Source organism: Cryptomeria japonica, chromosome 3 (genome assembly GCF_030272615.1).
Source record: "Cryptomeria japonica chromosome 3, Sugi_1.0, whole genome shotgun sequence".
In the NCBI taxonomy this organism is placed as follows: Eukaryota; Viridiplantae; Streptophyta; class Pinopsida; order Cupressales; family Cupressaceae; genus Cryptomeria; species Cryptomeria japonica.
In genome coordinates, this window is record NC_081407.1 from 31971296 (window position 1) to 31995069 (window position 23774).

A 23774-nucleotide genomic window follows, 5' to 3' on the forward strand; every position below is an offset into this window, starting at 1 on the left:
TGGTTGATCATGCATCTCGGTTGTACTGTTTTTCACATTTTGGTCCTATTGATGAGGTTGATTCTTCCTATGTTGATGATTCAGATTTTGAGGAGAACTTTGGGCACTTGAACTTGGGGATTCTCACTTGTGACCCCATTCTTGAGCCTTGCATATCAACTCCTCCTCTTGATATCACACCACCTATTGCATCTGATGATGTAGCTAGTGCGACAATTTTGCCTTCTTGTGATTCAGTGCAGCAGGATATTCCATGTCTTCCAGCTTCAGTTGATTGGGATGCCTACTTGACAGACATTGCAGGTTTGTTTGTGGAGTCCTACATTGCAGATTTGGGAGACATCATTGATGACATTCATCTTCTCTTTTATGAAGATGATCCTTCTTTGATTGTTGCGAGGGATCACTCTGACCCTCTTGTGCATTCTCTACATGATCAATCTTTAGAGGTTGCCATGATTGTGGATAATTTTGTCCAACATTTGGAGGAGGTCTCTTTATCTTTTGAGGAGACATGTGAGTCTATGGATATTGTTCTACATTCTTCTCTAATAGATATTGGAGTGCCTTTTTCAGCAGTGTGGCACAGTTTACCACCTTTGGAGGGGGTAACTTTCAACATCGACATGGGGACACTTAAGCAGTTTTCAGAGATTCCATTTATCATAAATATTTTTCCTACATCTTCCCTTCATGGTTGGGGAGACTTCATGGATACACCTTTGGTTTTGTTTCTTCCTAAGGGGATGAACGTGGTTCGACGTTTGTGGAGTAGTTTCTTCATTCATCATCGAGCTTCTATCTTTGGTGTAGATTCCACATTGAGGGGGGGCTACCTAGCTTCTCTTCTTCTTCTCTCATATGGGGGGGACTTTTTCCTCACATGGGGTTTTGTTCCTCACGTACTTCTATGAGAGTTCTTTGTATCTAGTTTTCATCTCTCTTTTGGGGGAGGGTTTTTTCCCATTGGGTTTTTCTCTCTTTCCTTGCTTTGTGAGAGATTTCAATGCATTGGCTTGCATGCATTTGCATTTGTACATGCGTACCTAACATGGCCTAGTAGTCGGGACCCATCTTGCATTGCTTAGTTGCATTGTAGACTTAAATGCATTCCGCTAAGTTGCACTTAAGGGGGGGGTGTTGGTGTAAATAATTATTCATCTTGGATATTATTACACCTTGCTTAACTTTACTTAAGAAATGCATTTCATAGTAGTTTGGGTATGAGACACTTGGGTGTTTGTGCCACATTGGGATAGTGTGTGTAGGAGAATTTCCACCTTTTATGGTGTTGATCTTGTTGTTACATTCCACATTCAGTGGGTGATCCACCTCATGTGGAATATTATATTGTTTCTCCTACCTACCCACACCTATTTCCTACCTACCCTTGTTTCTTATTGAGCCACATGTCATGTTTGTGTGCTCACATATCCATATAGCCTTGCCTATATAAGCATGCTCATATTCATTGTATGTAACGCTTGATGATCCAGTTGATCAGTATTTTCTCTTGATAGAATACAGTTTATTCCTATCAATATTTTGTCTCTCTATTATATTTTTCATTGAGCCCTTGATCTTGGCAAAATCTCACATTCTATCCCGGATTGTGGTCCCTTGTTGGGCTTGTTGGTTTGTTTTGCTTTGTAGTGAATGCTTTTGATTAATAAATTTTTATCCCTATTTTAAAAAAAAAAAACGTTATCTATTGTTAGAAATATCACTTAAGGAGTTAAAATAAATTTTATTGGGCAATTTTTTTTTTCATATTAACTTACCTTGTCACATAGAAAATGACTATTGTAATATATGTAATAGTTCATATGTCATTGGAATTATTGATAGACTTGAAATTTGATTTAATGAATTAAATACATAGATGACAACTAACATTTCCTTTTTAGTGACAGTATAATTCAGCTCTAGCTCCAGTCCTTGCAAATTTTTACTGATATAATAAATTGCATTTTCCAAAACTCCTTGCTTCTGCCCCAAAACTACTATTGCAAAATTGAATGCATTTGTATGAATGTGAAAAGGAAGAGACCAATTAGGTCCTTTAAGTAGAGGGGCCTTGAATTATTATTGATAGACTTGAAATTTGATTTAATGAATTAAATACATTGGAATAGATGTGTACCTCACAAAAAAGAAAAAAAAAATGATTTTTTTTATGTCTGAGTATTCCCAACATGAACCAATATTTATTAAGACTATTCATTAACCTTTATTAAATATTGGTTCATGTTGGGAATACTCAAACATAAAAATCATTTTTTCTTTTCTTTTTTGTGAGGTACACATCTAATCCAGTGCATTTAATTCATTAAATCAAATTTCAAGTCTATCAATGCTTCCAATGACATAAGCACTAATATATACAATATAGAGTTATTTTCTATGTGAAAAATGTTGAGTAATACTAATGCATTCACATGATTTAATGGTTGTCAACAAATGAACCAAAAAATGTTAGAATTAAAATAGTTTGACCAAATTGTTACTGTATATTTTTTTCAACTTTTTCTTAAAATATCAAAATAATTTATCTACTATTCTATTAGAAGAAAATTGTGAATAGTCTTTTTAGTGTGATGTAAGCTCACACAACCCTTTGAATATAAATAATGATATTTATCCAAACACATACAAAAAATAAAATACAAAAATGACATGAAATTAAATTTGCACACATAGCTTAATAAGAATATTTATAACTTTCATCTCATAAAATTGTAGTAGATAAATCATTTTGATATTTAAAAAACATATACATTAGAAAAATTGATCAAACTGTTTTAATTCTACTATTTCATTGGTTCATAAGTGACATGAAAATAAATTTATACAAAAAGTCAAAATAAAAAACAATAGCTTACATATTACACTAATAAGACTATTCACAACTTTCCTCCAATAAAATAAAAAAAACTATTTTAATATTTTAATTCTAACATTTGAATGATAAATTTTGTTTCTAATAAATCATATGAATGCAATGGTAGTTTTGGACAAACGTTACCTGTTTTTTGCGAGGGAAAATGCCCCGAGTTATGCTTTCTGTGTCGAGGGGAGAAAAAACTTGACTTTCTTTAGTGCTGTGTGCACTGAACACTTATTCAACGTTTGCTTCATCTCTATTGCTTTTAATCCACAACTTCACTTTGCCAAATTCAAAACAACTAATTGACTGATAAGACATTAATTCCATCAAAACTGTTGGATTAGACCTCATTCGTCGCAGAGCATATGCAATCACAGAGAAAGGATGTGCTTCCTCCTCAACAGCTCGTTCTACAGATAATGCTTAGCCACATCCAAACCAATAAATTGGCTGCTAAAGGTTTTGTTTCAATTAGAGCTTCTGGATGTTCTCGGTGAAGCGTTGGCCCTCATTAAGCTTAGAACATGCCCAATTACAGAGAAAGGATGTGCCGCCTCTTCTTACAGTTCTATTTGCTGATACTGTTTTTTTCTCATAACAATTGTCAGAATGCTAATGCTTTCAGTCATCATTCTTTCCACATGGAGGAAGTAACCATTCCACAAATTCAATCAGAATTCCAGGCAGGCAGGCTTAATTCAACAAGCCTTGTACAATTCTATCTCCACCATATTAAAAAACTTAACCCACAACTCCATGCTGTTATTGAAGTGAATCCTGATGCTCTACTGCTGGCTGAGAAAGCAGATGCAGGGAGGGTAAGTGCAGGAGGAGTTCTCCTTGGTAGTCTCCATGGAATCCCTGTACTAGTCAAGGACAACATTGCTTCCAAGGATAAGCTCAACACCACTGCAGGCTCCTTTGCCCTCTTGGGTTCGAAGGTCCCAAGAGATGCAGGTGTTGTATCGAAGCTCAGGAAGGCAGGAGCTATAATTTTGGGCAAGGCTAGCTTGAGTGAATGGGCGAATTTCAGGTCTTTCAATGCACCCGATGGATGGAGCGGCAGAGAAGGTCAACCTAAGGTCTCGTGCTTCTTACCTCATCTAGAATCAGTAATACTTTGTTTCTCAATACAACTTATTATAGTGTGAACTCCATCACCAACTTCTTCCCGATCTGCAGTATTAGGAGAGTGACTACTTGACATAATTTTTGTTTAAGCCTTAATGACATAAGGTTTCCATGGTCCAAGAAAATAGGACAAGGCTTAGAAAAAATTTCATCAATGTTTTGGGTTTATTGCACACATCATGATAAAATATTGGTAAAACAGTTTCCTCTGTTTCTCAGAAGCTCATTTTGTTTTAATTTTGGTTTATTTTTATCTTTTCAAATGAAAAATAATGTCTGCAATCTGAAAGTATGTCAAAGTCGAGTAAATTTAGCAGGGAAATGAGTCCCATACCCCTGCAGAATATTTGTATGTGTGCGTAGCTTTGGAATGTGATTCCATTCTGTCCACTAATTTTAAGGATAGACTTACCTTGTTTTTTAAGATTATATAAATGCCCTTAATAGTTATTAGACTTAGCAACTTATGGTTTTGTTGCTTTGCATTTTGTTTCTATTTCATTTTAGTTTCATGTGCTTCACACTTTCATTTTAGTTCGGTTATGAATGATTTGCGAGGAGATGCAGCAAACACTCCCATTATATAATTTAGCCACACACTTTCTTTTCAGTACCATTTAGTTTAATGTGGGGATATATCTGTGGATGTGAATCTGTGCAGAATCCATATGTGTTTACAACTGATGTGTGCGGATCAAGCACTGGATCAGCAGTGGGAGTGTCAGCAAACATGGTAGCAGTGTCATTAGGGACGGAGACGGATGGCTCAATTCTCTGCCCATCTAGTCTCAACAGTGTTGTGGGAATTAAGCCTACAGTTGGACTTACTAGCAGGGCCGGAGTGATTCCCATTTCACACACACAAGATACTGTGGGGTAATTCTGCAACTTTATTATGTTAGATTTTCTTTCATTGCTCATTGGATATGCAATACTGTTCTCTTTTTCAAGCTAGCCATATTTTTGCAGTTCCATAGGCTGCTACTCCTTTCTATTCCAAGCTTGATGTGCTTTTATAGTTCCCTATTTTCATCATTTGTGGGCATTAATATAATATTTTGTTTGATTGTTTCTTTCTTGGGTTTTAACTTGGAATCATTCTTTACTAAGATAACATGAAGCTGTCATAAATTCAAGAGATGTACTTATCTATATTTTATCTTTATTAGATACAAGACTGTCTGTCCACACAATTACTTTCGATCTTCTTATATAGAAGAGCTTACATGCTTTATTCTAAGCTTTTCAAAGGATAGAGATGCTTTTATTGCTTTGTAAGAAAGACCTAATTTAAGGTAAATTTTCTTGCCTCGTACAAAAATTTATTTTAAAATGAATTTTTAAGGTGTTCATTAAAGGAGCTCAAAAAACCAAGTAGTTTAAGGTGTAGATCCATTCCAGAGAGCTTGGAGTTATTTGAACCTCTTTAGGCAATTCTCATTTCTAATCTCTAAGAAACAAAACTTCTAACTAACATCCTTCTCTTCCAATTAGAAGAAAAGAACCTCATATGTTCCACCCCAAGTTAGAAGAAGCTTTTGAACTCCCATAAGCTCCTCCCCCAATTGGAAGAAATTTTTGAATCCCCTAGTTCAATATCATTAATTGTTCTTTAACTTGTTGACCTGTCAAAACTATCCTGGAAATCAAGCCACTTTGCTATTGTCTCTTCAAAACATCTTCAATCAATCTTAATCTTCAAGAATGTTTTCATCCAAATTGTCAACCTCCTTTTGGTTTGCTTCCTCCTCAACATAAGGCATACTCGACCAAATTTTGTTCATCTCATCTGCATATCCACCCCGTGCTTGTATACATCGGTGATTCAATTACATATCTAGAACAAGTTTATTTGCATATACATTAATCACATGCTTAAATAATCTTTTCACCTGCTAAAAAAATTGCATCACATTCTTTGGCATACTCCTTACTTGACTCACCTAAGTTCTTCCATTTTCCAGATCGTTTACAAAATATTCAGCTTTGTAATTCTCCTTGGTCTTATGATTCTTTTTGAAACAGATTTCACTCCATTTATACATTTATCTGTATGGTCTTCAACAATATTTCTATTTCAGTTTCCTTACATATACACAAATAACAATTTTAAAAACATGAGAGTAAGAGTGGGAAACTTAGGGTGTCGGGTCTCTTTTTTAATTGTAATCACAGCAACTTTTAGTTGTTTGTCACTGTCTTTTATATTTCTATCACCACCTTCTATAGAATCTATTCAATCTTGCTTTGTTCTAGCAACTTTGCTCCTTATCTGACCTTAACTTCCATCTCATTGTTTTGCTTCATCCTCTTGTCTTCTATTTACAACAGTCCATCCATCTCTTTTGATCAATCTTTCTTGCAAGGTGAATCTTCACTTCCTCCAAACTTCTTGTCCTTTTTCTTAACCATTTTGTCCCATGTCTAGACCTTCTACTTCGCTTGTTTAATCCTTTTGTTCATTCAAAATTTCCCACCAAATGATGACCTCCTTTATCAACTTGGTGGTTGGAAACTTTACTCATTACGGAGTGATCCCTACATGGATCCTGAAAATATTCGTAATTCAGTAGGTTGAGATGATTAACTATATTTCCAGCTACACGAGACTAAATAACTTAAGACATGGTTTTAACGTGATTAAGACAAAATTGGTAAAGGCATAGATGTAGATCAGATGCAAGATAGGGGATATGGGTGCACTTGGGTTTAGTGATGATTCAGACATCCTAGGGTTGTATGAATAGAAGAGAAGTTCCAATATGGTAATTTTGGAGAGGGGTAAAAACCATTGAACCATGTAATAGTTTCAACTGGGTATGAAACTGTCATATGATAGAACAAGGGTGTCAAGATGAGCTCTGTTTGGTACAAAAGCATTTTATTTATGAGACATATAGCAGAATCCTTTTTCACAGAAGGAAGTTCAATCGATTCTTCTTTTATCTCTCCATATGGGAGGCTTTACATTCCTTTGTACAATTGATTTTCTCATCCCTTAGATTGATATACCCCTTGGGAGTTGAGTAAAGGATATTAAATTGCATTTAAGCATTGCCAAAGGAATTCTCGAGGTAGAAGATAATTGCACAGTTGCGAACAGATCAGAACAACAGCCAAGCATATTGAATAAAGAAGCAATCCATAATAAGGCAGACCGTGAAGCATTGTAGAGGTGCCAGCAAAAGTTGCAATGTGTGTGACAGGTCAAATTGAACAATCTGCTTATAAGAACTGCAAGACGGTAGTGAATGTGAAGAAGCATAGCTTCATTCTTCTGAATTTTTCCCAAATTTAGCTTCTCCGGGATAATTTCTCATATATGTGTCTCTTTTATATGTGGCTTGATTCATGCTTATATTAATTATATAAGATTGCATCACTATTTCAAGCATGTAAGAAAGTAAAAGTATTTGGCTAATTATATGGATAGTACTTGCCTTGTAAATCAAACATCTTATTCTAGCATAAAATTAATGAAGATTCTAAGTCTATTTTCTCAAAAAACATTCAGGTTAATGGAGTGTTAAAGAAATAATTAAATAATTAATTTAAGCTGTCAGAAAAAATATTTAATTATTTAAAAAATTGTCATAAGTGAATCATAAAATGAAAGTTGTTTAAAAAGATACTTCAATATATTTAATTTTATAACTTTGAGGGATGGGCATTTTTCTTAATTCACTTGAAAATGGAAAACCTCCTAGCCATTAGATTATTTTCACATTAAATTGCCATTGTGCTATAGATGTTGATGATTTCCTGTATTCAATTGATTGATGGTGTGAGGTTTTATAGAGTTAAATATTTGCGAGCTATAAGTTTATTGATATTTCCTTTTTTTTTTTTATTGAAACAAAACAAATATAGATACATAGAAAAGAACAGCAAATAGGCTGCCAGAAACAAGAAGAAAATCAGCTAACAGTCAGTCCAAGATATCATATTACAGCAGTACAATAGATTGAATTTGACCATCAATGTAACACTACAACAAATCAGCAGATTTACTCTTTGAGCTTCAATAGACATTGCATCTGTCTGGAACACATAATGTCTTTTTCATGTAGCTGGAGAACTTGATATTTAATAGCATCCAAATGCTTTTTGGTCTTCACCTGTTCTTTGGGTACACCCTGCAATTGAGAACATAAATGGAAAATTTGGAAAATGATGTCAAAGTAAAACTTAAGCATTTGTGCTTCCTAATGAATAATCTGCTTTGAAAAAATTGCCAAACATCTACTTTTCCATATATTAAGTAAAATAGTCTGTCTCACAGAGTTTGCCACAACAATATTATGAAAGCCTAGCCCCAATATGGCTTCTTTATGTGATAACCCCCATGATATCACCTGATGTAAATTATTAAATAATGTTAAATTTCTACAGAGGAAATAAATCATTAAATATTGTTAATTAAATAAGGTTAATATAAATAAACGATTAAAATGTTAATGTATTTAATATATAAAATAATAAAAAAAAATATTATTAAATATATTATTAAAATGTCAATATATAAAATAATAAAGAAAGTATTATTAAAACAAATTATTAATACAACATTATAAACCTAACTACGAACTAGTAATAAAGAAAAGTGTTATTAATTTAAAAACATTAATACAAAACTATACCAAACACCAAAGGAGGCCCCACCCCACGATTACCCCCTGCACGAAGTGGTGCGACGGTGCTGCGATTACCATCGCATCCCTTCATGCGGAAGGGAACCCGTGGAGGGATACAACCCTTCACGGGGTATAAGGGAGGACACAGCAGCTCGTAGAAGGGGGAGGAAGGCAGCCGAAGGGATAAGGAGGACTGCTACGTGGTTAGAGAGGAAGGTCTGGAAGCTACGGCAGCAGGTTACGCACAGGTAAGTAATGCATGAATAGTTTATTATATATAAATAATGAACATTTCAATATATATATTAATGAATATAAATAATGAATATTTTAATACATATGTAATGAATAGTTTAATACATATGTTAATGAATGATTTTTAGATGTTAATGAATAGGTATAAACATATGTTAATGAATACATATCAATGAATAGTTAGGAATATAGTTAATGTGAATATTTGATAATGGGCATTTTTTGAATATATGTTATGGAATATATGCTAAATTAGGAATATGTAAATGTGAATTATGGAATGGAAAGTAGTAGTAATAAATTATAAAAATGTAATATAAATGTGATTATATGATGGAGGCTATAGGATGGAAACTTCCTTAGTCTAAGGGAGGGATTAAGATAATCCCTGGTAGGCAATATATATTGAATATCTATATGCATATATGAATGGCTTGGTTGACAAGATCATCCAAGAAGAGACAGATCTGGCCGGTCCTCTCTGGTAGACTTGGATGGGATGCATCATCCAAGGCTAGGAATTGATCAGATATGATGGTCTTCCTTGGTATGGCTTGGATGTAAGAAATTACATCCAAGATCAACCTTTAATTTCCTGGATGGATTGGGTGTAAGAAATTACATCCAAGACAGGAATCGAATTAACCTTCAATTTCCTGGATGGCTTGGGTGTAAGAGGTTACATCCAAGACAAGAATCGAATTAACCTTCGATTTCCTGGATGGCTTGGGTGTAAGAAGTTACATCCAAGACAAGAATCGAATTAACCTTTGATTTCCTGGATGGCTTGGAACCAAGATGGGTTCCAAGAAGGCGAGCTTCACGGCCGCCTAAGGACTTATCTCCGTACGACATTCGTATCCTTTTTATTAGATAAGAATTATGATTAATCTTAATGAAGTAATTTAAGTTAAATTGCAAATTAGATTTTATATATATATATTTGTTGTATTCTAACAATCTGTTTTGCAGGACAGTGATCTCTAACTAGTAGGGACATTACACTTTACAACATAGCACGTGATAAAAAATAGCAGTGAGGTGTTTGAAAATTGCTTTCCATTTATTTCTATCCCATGAATAATTCCAAACAATGTTTTTAAAATATAACTTGAAAGCTCATTTGGTTCCAGCTGCTGAAGATTTCAGCATTGAATTGCCTCTTTCCTTTGCAAGTCCAGTTGATAATCCAGTGATCACCTTCCTTTCTTGTGATAACTCTATTGAGCATTGAGGATGACTCTCCATTGATCTTCCACTGAATTTGCCTGTTCAAGAGTTCGCATTCATGCCCTCCGACCAGATGTTGTGACGTTTTCACACATCGCCCCATTGCAAATGGGGACCCCCACTTTTTGCCTATAAGGTAGTTGTCTTAGTGTAGTCGTCCAACTTAGCAGTAGTTTCTTTAGCTATTAACTTCTCACTTAAGAGAGGATGTAGTGCAACTTTTATGTCAGGTCAAGGTATGGTCCTAGGGGTGATACTCTGGTCAGGATCAAGCAAGTGGATGCCCCCAAGTCAAAACTTGGAAGTCAGGGACAAGCAAGGAGATGGAAGCAATTATCAAAAGATGAAGCATAAACATGCCCAATCTTTGACTTGGAATGACTAAATGAAGACAATGCATTAGTAAGGGCAGAAGGATAGGCTAGGTCCAGTAATGCTTGACCAAGTTAGGGAACATTCCTCATCACTCCAAACCCACAGCATGCCCGACCCCTTCCATTCCATGACATGTTCCTCACTGCCCCAAATCCGTGACTTAGATAGGTGACTTGAAATTGTTGAAAGCTTGGATTTGATTGCTTTGGTGAGTCAAAGAGAGTGTTGTTTGAAGATGACTAAGCAATGAAACTTCAATGTTGAAGGGAAAACAATGAAAAATGCAATGTTTCTTGCTACCTTGAATCCACGACACATCCTTGGCAACCTTCCTCATCATCCAAAAACCCTGGCACCTTCCTTGCATTTCAAAATCCACGACAACATTCCTTGCTAGCTAAGATCCACGGCATGTCCCTTGCACACTAAAATTCCTGGCATGTTCCTTGTCCTCCAAAAACCTTGACCAGATCTTGAGGACATTCCTCATGCCTTCAAAATCCCGACATGTTCCTCACGGCCTAAAATCCCCAACCTTCCAAGGAAAGGAACCTTCCTCATCCTCCTAAATCTCTGATCTAGCAAGGAAATGTTGAGTATCAAGAGATATTGTTTAAATTATTTAAACACTTGTGATGAGTTACAAGATGAGCATGTTGAGGTGGCGACAACTCAACTTCATCAACCTAATCACTTCATTCCAAGTCAGAGCGTCCAGATTCAGTCTACTTGACTCATCCAACAAGGAGGATAACTACCATGTGAAGGCATAACGTTTGATGTACCTAACCTCATCATTCATTGGTCATAATTCAAAGAAGGACATGTGTCCTATTCATTGTATTTTTATCATTGGCTAAGCATTAAATGCCATGTAATGGGTGTAACAAACCTTAATTAGGGTTTCTATCTTTCAATCTTGGCCATTGATGTGGATTTGCTCGTGGCCATTCAATTGCATTGAGAGCACTATAAAAGGCTCCATTCTCTCATTTGTAAAGGTTAATAGCTAATAGTTAAGAAAAGAACAAGAAGTTAGAAGTAGAGTAGGAGGAGAAGGCAACAAATGTTGCCAAGCTTGTAAATAAACATCCTTTTCATTGAAGATATGGTGGAATGCATTGTTTCTTCTACATAATTGCATGGTTTCTTATTGAATCCTCATGTTAGATGAAGTTCATTGATTGTGATGGAGTAATGTGTGGATGTTGATAATTCTTTGTTCTATTTGTGATTGGATGATTTTCAATTGCAGTGCATAGTTAGCCTGAACATTAAAATGTGTTGTTTAATTGTGGATGAGTTTATTCAAGTTGCATCAGTGTATTGGGTGTTTGGATGAATGATTCATGATATGAAAACCTTTCAATTACCTTGGAAGATTGCATTGGTTTTGTATAGTTGTTAATAACATGGTGAAGCAAAGCTCGGTTGAAGGAATGCGTCCATCCAAACATGATTCATTATTGTCATTGATCTTGGGAGTAGATTAGATCTCTCTAAACCCTTCATCTCTTTTTTCCTTTTTTTCAAATTAAGTAAAACTCCACATTCCAGCAGCATTCAAACATTCAGGTTCAATGTAAGTCCTTGTGATTCCAACAAATCACATCACCATCATTGAGTCTATCCATGGTCAAGACCTACCTATTAGAACCTTGGAGTTGTCTCATTTGATCACATTGTTTAGCGTTCGAGAGGTTTTTGTTCAAGAGAGGATAGAATACTTAGTATTTTATTTTGTGTTACATGATGTCATAAAAAACACATCAATATGAGGCAAAGCCTCCACACGAGGGCAAGACAGAGCGTCGCCTAAAAAGCCGAGACAATCTTGCCACCAGAGTGGCGGTGAGGAGCTTGAGATCACGGAGACTGAGAGCACTGAGCAGAAAAGATTCAACCATGGTTGTGGCTGCAGGGCGGAGAACGATTGTAGGAAACAAAATTGCTTGGGGGGACCTGTCATGATGTCTTCACACATCGCCCCATTGGAAATGGGGACCCCCACTTTTTTCGCTTTTTAGGGTAGATGTTTTGCTTAGATTGCCTTGGTTTAGTAATAATTTCCTAGTGTTTGCCTTTGCTAATGAGAGGGTGTAGGATCAACCGTGTTTAAAATGTCAAATTGTTAAGTGTGGTCCTAAATTTTGTCCGAGTATGAGGTTGCAACAAGTTTTTTCAATTTGAGCGTAAATATGCTTAAGTGTCCAAGTCGGTGATATTTTTGTGCCTAAGTGTTAAGAGGTCCTTTAGAGGTTGTTTTCTTGCTCCTCAAAGGTTATTCAAGTCAAATTTGCACTTTATCCTGATGAAATTCCTATTGTCTTGCCTAAATTTGGCTAAGTCCTGATGCGTTTTGATAAAATTTGAAGTGTCCAAATGATTTTGAGTGGAAAAATCATTAAATTCCTGATGAAAATCCATGTTCTAGTGGTCAAAAGGTCAAAATTCTTGACAGGAGGTGCTTTTCCCCCACATTTATGATGATCCATGATTTTACCCCACTCAAAATCCTGATGGGAGATGAATTTCCCCCACATTTCCGATGACCCATGACTTTCCCCCACTTAAAATCCTGATGGGAGGTGAATTTCCCCCACATTTCCGATGGACCCTATTTTTCCCCCATTCAAGTTCCTGAAGAGGGATGATTTTCCACCAGGAAGGTAAATTTTTGATTGTGGGAAATTGTTAGATGACCCATGTTCTTCCCCTGGGAATGCATATGACTTTGATCTGGATGAAATTTCCTATCCTAATGAAGGTCGATGTTCCCTTGGACAGTTTGTGAACAAATTTGATGGATTTTTATGTAGATAATTGTCTTGATGAATGGCGATTTTCCTCAAGTGGCAATTTTGATGAATTTTCATCTGGATTTTTATCCAGACATGGGGCGTTTTTCCCCAATTGGCTCAAAATTGATGAAAGTGAATTAAATTTAATGCAAGTGGAGTCAAATTTAATTGTTTTTTGTGTTGACAAACGATTATTTAATAATAAAAAACAATTATTTAATGATTTGCATTGGTCATTTAATAATTAAACAAATTCTAGAAGCAAATCGATTTTCCCAGGCAAATATAAAGGCAAGTTTTTTATCCCACATTGCTTGTGTGTTGAATCAACAAGGTGAAAACTAGTTTAAAAGAGCCCTGCCCAACATTAAAATAATATTATAAGTGTAGGTTGAAGTTTCCAGTTGGGCAATTCTTTCTTAAGTGTCCATTGGACACCATTTTTGTGAGCTGGAGTTGTAGATTGAAAAGAGTTTTCTGCCCAATCAGACTTGGGTGTTACCATTGGAGGGGAGTTGCTGAGTGTTTGGTGGTTGTTTATGCCACACTTATCGATTCTGGGGGTGGCACCACCATTAGAGGAGCTACAATTTTGTTTGGAAGCTAGTTGCTTAACTTTGGGGGTGATTTTTGGTGATATTTCTGAGCTTCGTTGATGCTAAGGGGCTGCCATTACACTCAGACCTGAGCTTTTCACCATTGCTGGAACTTACCTGGGCACCATTGTTAGCTGCAGTGTGCATTTCCAGATTTAGCTTTTCACTCCCAGCCATCACACACTTAGGCGATTTCATTGGGAAGCCATTTTGGAGTGGTTTGGAGACACTTTTTCAGAGTTCACCATTGTTGTTGCAGGTCTGAAGCTTCATTTTCAGGCTTGTCTTCAGACTAATCTTCATTTCCAGCCATTTCCATGCTTGGGCGATTTCACTTGTGGGCCAATTTTAGTGAGTTCTGGAAGCATTTTTCTGAGTGCACCATTGCTGGTGTAGGTCTAAAGCTTCATTCTCAAGTTGTCTTCAAACTTGGATCTTCGTTTCCAACCCTCCATACTTGGGCGATCTTGTTAGGAGGTCATTTTTAGAGTGATTTGGGGCCATTTTTTGAGTGTGCCATCGCTGGTATAAGTCTGAAACTTCATTGTCAGACTTGTCTTCAGACTTACTCATTTCTACCAGCCATTTATTCTTGCCCAGATTTGGCCATTTTAACATTGGGACGGTAAAAATCATCAAATATGAACATTCTACATGGCTGCAACCTCGTCAAGTGACTGATTTATGACTGTTGCAGGTTGTCTTCAGACTTTGGGCAGCCATTGTTGACCTTGGAAAGGTGTATTCAGACTTTGAAATTTGAAAATCAGACTTATCTGCACTTCTTTCCAAGTATTTTCAGGCTTGTGGTATGCTTCCGAACCCCCTTTTTGACATTTTTGAAATATTCCCCTTAATTTTTTTTTTGATTTTAACACAACAAGATTCACCCGTTAAGGTTAGAATAATCAAACTTGCGCAGAAAGGAAATGCTGAAAGCAACCCTTTCACTTTCTAATCACCGAGAGCCCAGTATGGGAGGGTGAGAGCATACAGTGTCAAGGGGATCGCTAGCTCAAATAACTGCTGGAAATGAAATCTCAAATACAATACTGGGTAGCAAGCCAACCCCTTCCGCTTATCCAGCAGGTGTAAGAACTTCTACAACAGTATGGTGGTGCAACCAGCCAAATAGAAGATTACAACTGAAAGGACAACAATCACTTGACCGCTTATGCAATGGGAGGACTAGAAATGGAATTACAATCAACTCTACTGCTTATTCAGTGGAAGGACAGTTTTACAATAGAGAAGCAGGCGGCAAGCCAGCCTCTTCCACTTATGCAGTGGGACAAGTGCAACAATCCAAGTATATAGTTGTTAGTACTACTAATCAGCTTTACAATGCAAACATGGATTACAAAATATTACTAGAATCACTGTCCAAACTAGGCGGCAAGGTCAACCTCTTCCACTTATGCAGTGGGTCAGTAGAAAGCCAATAGAATTTGAATATAGAATTTGACAACCAGCATTACAATGAATATAGAATTTGACAACCGAGTGTTGATTGAGAACTCACAGCTGCAACAAGAACTCCAAACATCCTCTAAAATCCCAAACAAATCACTCTCAAGAACTCACTCAAAATCCAACTTTCGAAAAATCTGATATAAAGACAACAAGCTGGAAATGCATAACCAACAACACCAATCCACACCAAAATGCTTCCAACTCTCTCAAAACTCACTCAAATCACGCCATAACACACACAAATTGACAATATGCATTAAGTGACCAAGTACAAACTGGAATACAACAGCAACATGACCCCAAACAAACAACACACATCCCAATGCAGCCCCTAAAAAGTACGGCTAGGCTGAAAAGTACGATTTGCATTTAAAAATTGAAGACTCAAAACTAGGAGCTGAAAACTTACAAATCCCATTGCGCAGTGCATAGAAATAATTAGAGCCAATGCCCAGAATCAGTAGGAGCCCGCACAAAGACTTAGGAGTGAAAATATGATTCAGGCATGATGCCATCTAGCAATCAGAAAACACACTAACCCACACAGAAATCAGAAAATCATCTAATGCAATCCATTCTCAATATGATCTATCTATTTCTTTGAATGAGAAATAGTCTCTCTACAGCTAGGTGCTATATCTCAAGCACAAAACTGACACTGGCTAGGAAGCTCGCAACTTCGAAGCACAAGTCTGGCACCATTTCGGCAACACTTTGTTATACAAATTTCATGGATAACCAAAATGAGAGCCCAAGGCTCCAATTTATAACTTTTGCCAAGCCAAATTCAAATTCAAATCCCTTAACATGGCGCCCAAATGCAATTCATTTCATTTCACCTCCTAGGCAAAGTTCGCCCAATGCCAATTCCACCACAAAATCGCCACTTTGGATAAAGAATAGTTTATAACATAAAGTGTAAAGTGGGCGCTCAAAAATGACTTTAGAGGAATAATATTACTTAGGCACAAAATTGCCCCATTCACTTAAGTTATATTTTTGATTAAAATATCATGTCGAACCCCTTAAGTCAGAACACCAATTACGCCTAGGCCAAATATAATCAAAGTATTTATTAAAAAATACTCTTTTTCCCTTCCAAATACTGATTACTGCCAAAAAGAGTTGAGACTAAGTCAATTGACTTGAACAACTGAACTTGCCAAAAATAGAACTGTCGAAAATAGTAAGTCCGGGAAACTTCAACAAAAAGACTGTTCTTCGAACCCTGTGGCTCAGCTTGAGAAACCCAAAAAAAACCCAGTAATCATGACAACTGACATCAACTTACTAAAAATAGTAAGTTGTGCAAACTCCCTTGAACTGATTGCATGTCATACCTCTGCGAAGCTTACAGAAAACCTAGAAGGAAATCTCGATTCATTGCCAAACTCCCACCAAAACATCCCTGAAAATTGCGAGAAGTCCTCCTAGAAAATAGGAAATCCTAATTTTCCACTTCCAGTTAGCCTATGTGTTAATTCTATAAATTATCTAATGTAGATAAATCAAATTCAAGTGTCAAATTGGCCTATCGGCCTTTGACATTTGAACTTTGCAACTACTTGTCTTGTTTATCTAATTCTGCTTTAGATCTGTTAGTAATTAGTAAACTACTATTTCTGTTATATATATATATATATATATATATTTATTATTTCTAATTACTAATTTCGAATTACACTTGTACTTGTCTATCTCTTATATTATCGCAGGTTATCTTTTTAATTGTCAATCGAATTGCAAATAACATCGATGACATTAGTTAAGCTTATTAATTATTGGTTCAAGATCAGTTATGATTAACCGATTGATTATTGTTACAATATTGATTCATTAATGAATCGGTTCATAATGTCTATGGGCGTAAAGACTACGAGTTGCCACCATTTCGTGCAAATAGTCACGACCCCTTGAAGACCCCGTGGATGGCGTATTTATTATAATACGCTTGCTATTAGATAGACATCTGGAAGAGATAGCAGATCGGAAAATAATATCGACAGAAGATAAGGATTGCAGTTCAGTTCGAAGTTCAAATTCACAGTGCAGGATCGATATATATATATATATATATATACAAACAGATATATGTATTACAATCTGAAACTATTTCAGATTGTCAATTCGAATTTGTAATTACTTAGCAGTGATCCAATAGATAAAACTATTCTTAAGTCTATTCATTCTTTATTGAGATCTATACTTCAGTTTTTGATTTAAAATATCTATTCATATAAATCTGATTAAAATTTACATGGTATCAGTGTAGGCCTAAATCAAGATCCTAAAATCAGATTTTAATCAAGTAAACTATCAGATTAAAACATCAAGATGGTGACTGGATTGAAGGTGGAGGATAGACTTGATGGAGCATCAAATTTTACCTCATGGAAATTTAGAGTGTTGCTTGCATTAGAGGAAAATGAATTAGCAGACTTCATAAAGAATGATAGACCCGAAACCAATAATGTAGATGAATTATCCCAATGGAGGAAAATTACTATTAAAGCAAAGAAACTCCTAGTAGATTCAGTAAAAGATCATATAGTTCCCATCATTTCCAGATTATCAATTCCAAAAGAAATGTTCAACACATTGGAGCAAATGTATGAAATCTATAACACTAGTCGAGCATTAGCTTTGAAACAAAAACTTCATCACATCAAAATGACAAAGGAAGACTCCATTACATCATATTTTTTAAAGATCACTGAATTGAGAGATCAACTATAAACTATTGGATGTCATTGATAGTAAGGAATTAACCATGTTAGCCCTAAATGGACTTCCCTCCTCGTGGGAATCATTTATTCAAGGAGTCAGTGCAAGGTCCAAACTACCAAAGTTTGATAGATTGAGAACAGATTGCATACAAGAAGAATCTAGATTGGCTGCTAGAGGAACTGATTTAAACTCCTACAATGAGGAAAATCAAGTACTAGCCTCCAAAACTTCAAGAAGAAAGGGAAGATTTGGTCGGAGAAGAAACTTCAAAAGAAAGAGAGACCAAAGGACAAACACAAATCCTAAATCCTATGAGAAGACAGACCTATCTAAAATCAAATGTTTTAGATGTGCACAACTAGGACATTATGCCAGGGACTGCAGAACCAAATTCAAGCAACAAGCTTCTATCGCCAGTGTTCATGATGAAGCACCTAAAGATAAAGAGTTTCTATTTATTTCTGCATTATCAAGCAACACCTTGAGCGATAGCACCACTTGGTTAATCGATAGTTGAGCCTCTCAACACATCACAGGATTCCGAAACAATCTCTCCAATTTGATTGAAAGACCAACCAATCTTGAAGTAACTATTGGAGATGATGCTACTTATCCAGTAACAGGTTTGTTGTCCTCATTTTTCTTTTAAAAAATGATGGACCATTACATAAAAATTTTGTCAAAAAATGAAAATTTTACTCTATGGCACACTTCTCGAGGCATAATTTCGCCTTACCCTTGGACTGGACTAATCCTCAGTCCATCCGCAAACCACATTTCAAATTTCATCACTTTTTGATTTCGTTTGCTATGTTTTTCCTTCAATTTTGGGTTTTTTCTCCTTGCCTACCGGTGGGAAATTTTCCTTAAGTTGCAAGTTTTATGTTTTCCTTTGTTCTAGTCTTTGTAGGGAAATTTTTAGTTAGTTACAAGTTCACTTTATGTAAAAAGAACTTGTAACTTGCCTTTTATTTCCCCCTTGATGCATTTTGGCTTTTTAAGTCATAATAGGAACTTTTTGGATATATTACAAGTTAATTTTAAAATTATAAAGTTAAATGAACTTGTAATTCTTTTATAAAGTTCCTATTTAAGTGATTTTAGTTGTAATAGGGATTTTATTTCCCTATTACATGTTTTATTGTTTTTTCTAAGTCACTTGTTTATTTCCCCATTACAAGTTCTTTTTGAAGTTAAGTTATTAAAACTTGTCAAGGGGATTTTATTTTCCCCTTACAAGTTATTGTGATTTGTTGTTCTCTCTCATAAACCCGATTTGCCTTAGGAATGAAAGTGAGGCATTTTAAACTTGTTAAAGGGTTTTTAAAACCTGATTACATGTGATTGAATGCATTTTTTGAACTTGTTATTCCTTGCTAAGAACCCGACCAAGCATTTTTCCTCTCCTAAACCGATTTTGCCACAAATTCTTCCCAATTTTTGTGGAGAGATTCATGGATTAAGGAGACGATATGGTTTCATGGTGGATTTTGTGAGTTTGTGAACACGTTACAACTGATTTGGTAGCCGTTTCATACTTCATTGACTGCGTTTTACCTCTTCAAAGCCCGTTTTTCACGTGCCATGTTTTGGAGGTTTTGATGCCACGATTTCACTACATATTTGGGCGTTTGGCTTTGGGTCTCTCCTACATGGTATCTCCATAAAGATTTGACCCTTTCTTCTTTCATTTTGAAACACGTTTTTTCTGTTATTCTTCAAATCCGAGTTTGCAAAAAACATGGCAAGGGTTTGGTGTCATTTTCTATTTAAGAGGTTGATTCTTCCTTTCAAAAATTGTTTCATCTCTTGAAGAGGCATCTTGGTCAAGCAAGGTAAGAATTTCTTTTGATTTTGCTTTCTTTTTCTTTCTTGCATTGTTTATTTCCTATTCTTGTTTGATCTTTCTAGTTGTAGATGTGTTATTTTTGATAGTTCTTGCCTAAAAACGGTTTTGTGAGAGAGAATTTCCCCTTAGCAAAGCAATTCGTGAATTGCATTGTCCTTCCCCATTTTCCCTCTTTACTTGCATTCGGTATTTTAAATCCCGATTGCAAGTAAGATGAAAATAATTGATCTACCCCTTTGGCTGGAAAATTTTAACCATCTTTTGGTGAAATTCCAAATTTCTAAGTTGGAAAATACTCATCCTTTCAAAATCGGGTTTTTAAAACCGGATTACAAGTTGAAAGGTTCTTCCCATTTCGTTGAAAGTGATCTTCCCAAAATCCTTCCATTTTTGTTCATACTCATTGCTTTTATCCACACATACCATTCACGCCATTTCCCACATGTCAAAATCTCATTTTTCACCCACTTCTTCATTTTTTTTTTTTGCAAGTATACTTGCATTCGTGTTTCAAAAGTCCAATTGCACGTTGTTCTTCCCCACTTGTATACTTGTAAAACATTCCCCAAGATCCGAAATTGGTCAAAAGCCAAGTTTCAAGCATCCCCATTTATTTCCCATCTTCCTCTCACAAAATCGTGAAGTGCAAGGGTTAGAGTGTTTCCCATTTGAAGAAGGGAAGATGATAGTTGCAGTTGATCTTGATGTTGCTTTGACACTTTTAAGTTTTCATCGCAATATACCAGGTTGTTCTTCAATGTCAAATTTGCCATCCTCTTCTATTCCAAAGAAGATGAAATATAAATATGACAAATATCAGAATGAGGTTTCTCCTACTTAGGTTTCCTCTCCTATGGATAACATCAAGGATACAAAAATTGGGCATGTTGACATATCAGAATTCATCAAAAGGGTGGAGGATCTGCAGGATAGTAATATGTAACGTTTGTTGGACAACCACATTCATCATGCATCTTCTTTTCCAGTGGCTGTCCTAGAACTCGAATTTGTTCTTGCTTGCGCTCACCATTTCGACAAGGAGACAAGAACCATTAGAAATGATGATGGGGAGGCAATAATCCACCTTGATGCGGATACTATTGAGAAAGTCTTCAGAATACCATCAGCACCTGTGTATATGGAGATTTCCAAGGATAGTGCAGCTAAGTACTATGTCAAGAGGGAAAAGGACTGCAAACGTCACATTAACAGATGGATCCATGAGCCATGAGCCGCTTTCACAATGTGGGCTAAGTTATACCGTTGTGACTTCAAGTGGGAAATTGGAGACACCATTACTCTCCTCAACAAAATGTTAGTTCTTGAGCATTCTACTGTTTTTGAGCCTTGGATGTATCAGTTTATCATGTTCATAAGGCAGTCCCATCACATTTCATGGGGAGAGATTATTAGTGATGCTTTGTGTGAACAACTTGCAGTAGTCCCTACCACTATGACATTTTACATGAACTCATACTTAGTGTATTTGGCAGCGTCACTTAGACATTTCCCTAGTCTTTCTACCAAGGGTGATCGCTTGCTTATACCAATATGGGAGTACTATGACCAGCTGCCCTTGAGACCCAACAGGTTACATTTCAGAAGGGTTTAGGATGCATTTTTTGGTCATTTCATGTGTCAGTTTGACAAGACTCTAAAGAATAGAAGAATATCGGATGAGGCATGGGAAAGAGTGAATGAGTATGGTTGCTTGTTCCTTCAATTCCCGACTTTCATTTATATGAGAGTTGGATGTTATAGTGGGCAGCCATACATGCTCCCTAGATACTCAACTGATGAGATTATTCTCATGGAGTTGGGAAGGCAAATTATGGCGGTTCATGCACACCAATCTGTCAAGCATATTATTGGAATGGGGATTTCTACAACTAACCCATTGAAGATTGGCCGGTACTCCCTCATCACATCCACCAAAGGCAAAGCTATGGAGATCGAGATGCAGGAGATAAAACTCAAACGGTTTAAGTCAAGGGAAGATTTTGAGTACTGAGGTATGAAGGAGAAAATCAAAAAGTCCTTCATACATTTGCATCGCATAGAAGATATCTAGGTGGATCTTTGTACAGAAAAGGAGGTTCTTAAGATGGATTATTGCAGGCTCACCCTTGAGCAAGTTATTGATTTGAACCTAGTGGACATTCCGCAAGGGATGATTGATGATGGGAATGTGTTTGATCCAGAGTACATCTCACGGAGGGTTGATGAAGCCCCACTTCCTTTAATCCAGTGGTCACACAAAGAATGCACTTCCATTCTTGAGAGATTTCAGCCCATCTTAGCTAACACCAACACTTGGCTCAAAGGTAATGGTGTTAGGCTCATCAAGATCAAGGTTGGAAAGAAGATGATTCTACGAGGCCTCTTGGACGTAAGTTTGAGATTTAGATCGACAACAAGGAAGGTACATCATCTTCAGGCATGAGGATCAAATTGCGGGTTAATCGGGAAATGGTGCTTCCTCCTAAGGAGGCGACAGTTCGTGGGAAAGAAAAGTCCCAGATTCACATTCATGTGATTGATCTTGATGATCCAGAGGAAGGACAACAATCAGATGATGCTCCTAAGTCATTGGCTTCAGAGTCACCTCATAAGATTCCCTCCTTAGTTTCCATGGAGCTGCCTCTATCTCCTCCTGACACAGTAGCAGATGACTCCCCTCAGAATGTCATTCCCCTTTCGGCAGTTGAGCCACCTCTTGATCATCAACAAGAGAGTTTGTTGGAAATCTTCGAGGATACTCTTGCATGTACTCATTTGTCAGAGATTGATACCTCTATTTCTAGCTTTGAGGAGTTTATGAAACAATCTTCATGCCCTTTGGTTACCGAACAAGCTGTGGTTGCCATCCAGACAGACACTTCCCCTAGGATGATCATGACTGTTCAAACAGAAATTGCTTCTCCTTCGCTTTTAGCTGCTACTGAAGGAGAACTAATGGTTTTACCTCCATGGCTTATTTCTTTCACTCCCAAAAGGAAGAAGCAGGAAATTTCTCTTGATGTCTTTGATTATTAGCAGCTTAAGCAATCTAGGCCCAAGGTTGCTAAAAGAGCCAAGACGATCTCAAGGGTAATAGTTGACAGCAACAAGATGAAAGTGGCAGAAATTGTTGAGCCCCTTGTAGATAAGCCACACGAGGAAATGCAAGCTGCTGATTACAAGGTCACAAGGATAGAATTGGGTAAGCAAACGCACAAAGTGGTCAAGCATGATGCCTGACAATCCGTAGCTTCACTAGTACAGCAGTATGATGAACTTCTAGCAAAGAAAGACAAGATAGAAGAGGAGAATAGGCAACTTGTTGCAGCTGTTCATAAAATCACAAAACTTGCTGGTGAAGGGAGTAATCCTTCAAGTTCTTCCAGTTCACAAGAATCAATTCAGGGAATTGAAAGAGCTGCTCAGAAGGTACAAGCGTTGGACTCTTGGGTGGATCATCTTGATGATCTGTGTTCGCAAGTGCTGAAAGACATACTCCAAATGATGGTTAAGTTGGAGACTTGTTGTGCATTGCACACGCTCCTTGTTGCCGACAGGGTCCCCCCTTCCTGTTTTGAGCCTTTCGTCTTTGCCCTGTTGAGTTTCGCGCAGAGTGTCTCGCGTCTTTTCGAGCAAGTCTGCGACTGGTCCGTAAAGTGATGATATCAAGAGCTACGAAGCGGATTGCATAAGGTTTATCCCCGCGAATGTTTGTAGGATTTGAATGAAGGATGATTTTCACCTACTGGTGAAGGAGCGAATTTTCTGGCTAAAATGCCGGAGTTGTAAAACTTGCCTAAATGTCTTAGAATTCCA

The 23774-nt window shown here is 36.6% G+C and overlaps 1 protein-coding gene across 5 annotated transcripts in view; it reads left to right on the plus strand.

Annotated features, from left to right (window-relative positions):
- Positions 1–3051: 3051 nt before the first annotated feature.
- LOC131065997 (probable amidase At4g34880) overlaps positions 3052–23774 on the plus strand; it is a 51239-nt gene continuing 30516 nt past the window's right edge. The window contains exons 1-2 of one of the 5 annotated variants that reach the window (XM_058000658.2): positions 3052–3969; positions 4680–4894. In XM_058000658.2, the coding sequence (XP_057856641.2) occupies positions 3412–3969; positions 4680–4894 (773 nt within the window). In that variant the 5' untranslated portion in view covers positions 3052–3411. The remainder of the gene's footprint in view (positions 3970–4679; positions 4895–23774) is intronic. The other 4 variants (XM_059218034.1, XM_059218033.1, XM_059218035.1 and 1 more) reach the window with 4 other exon arrangements.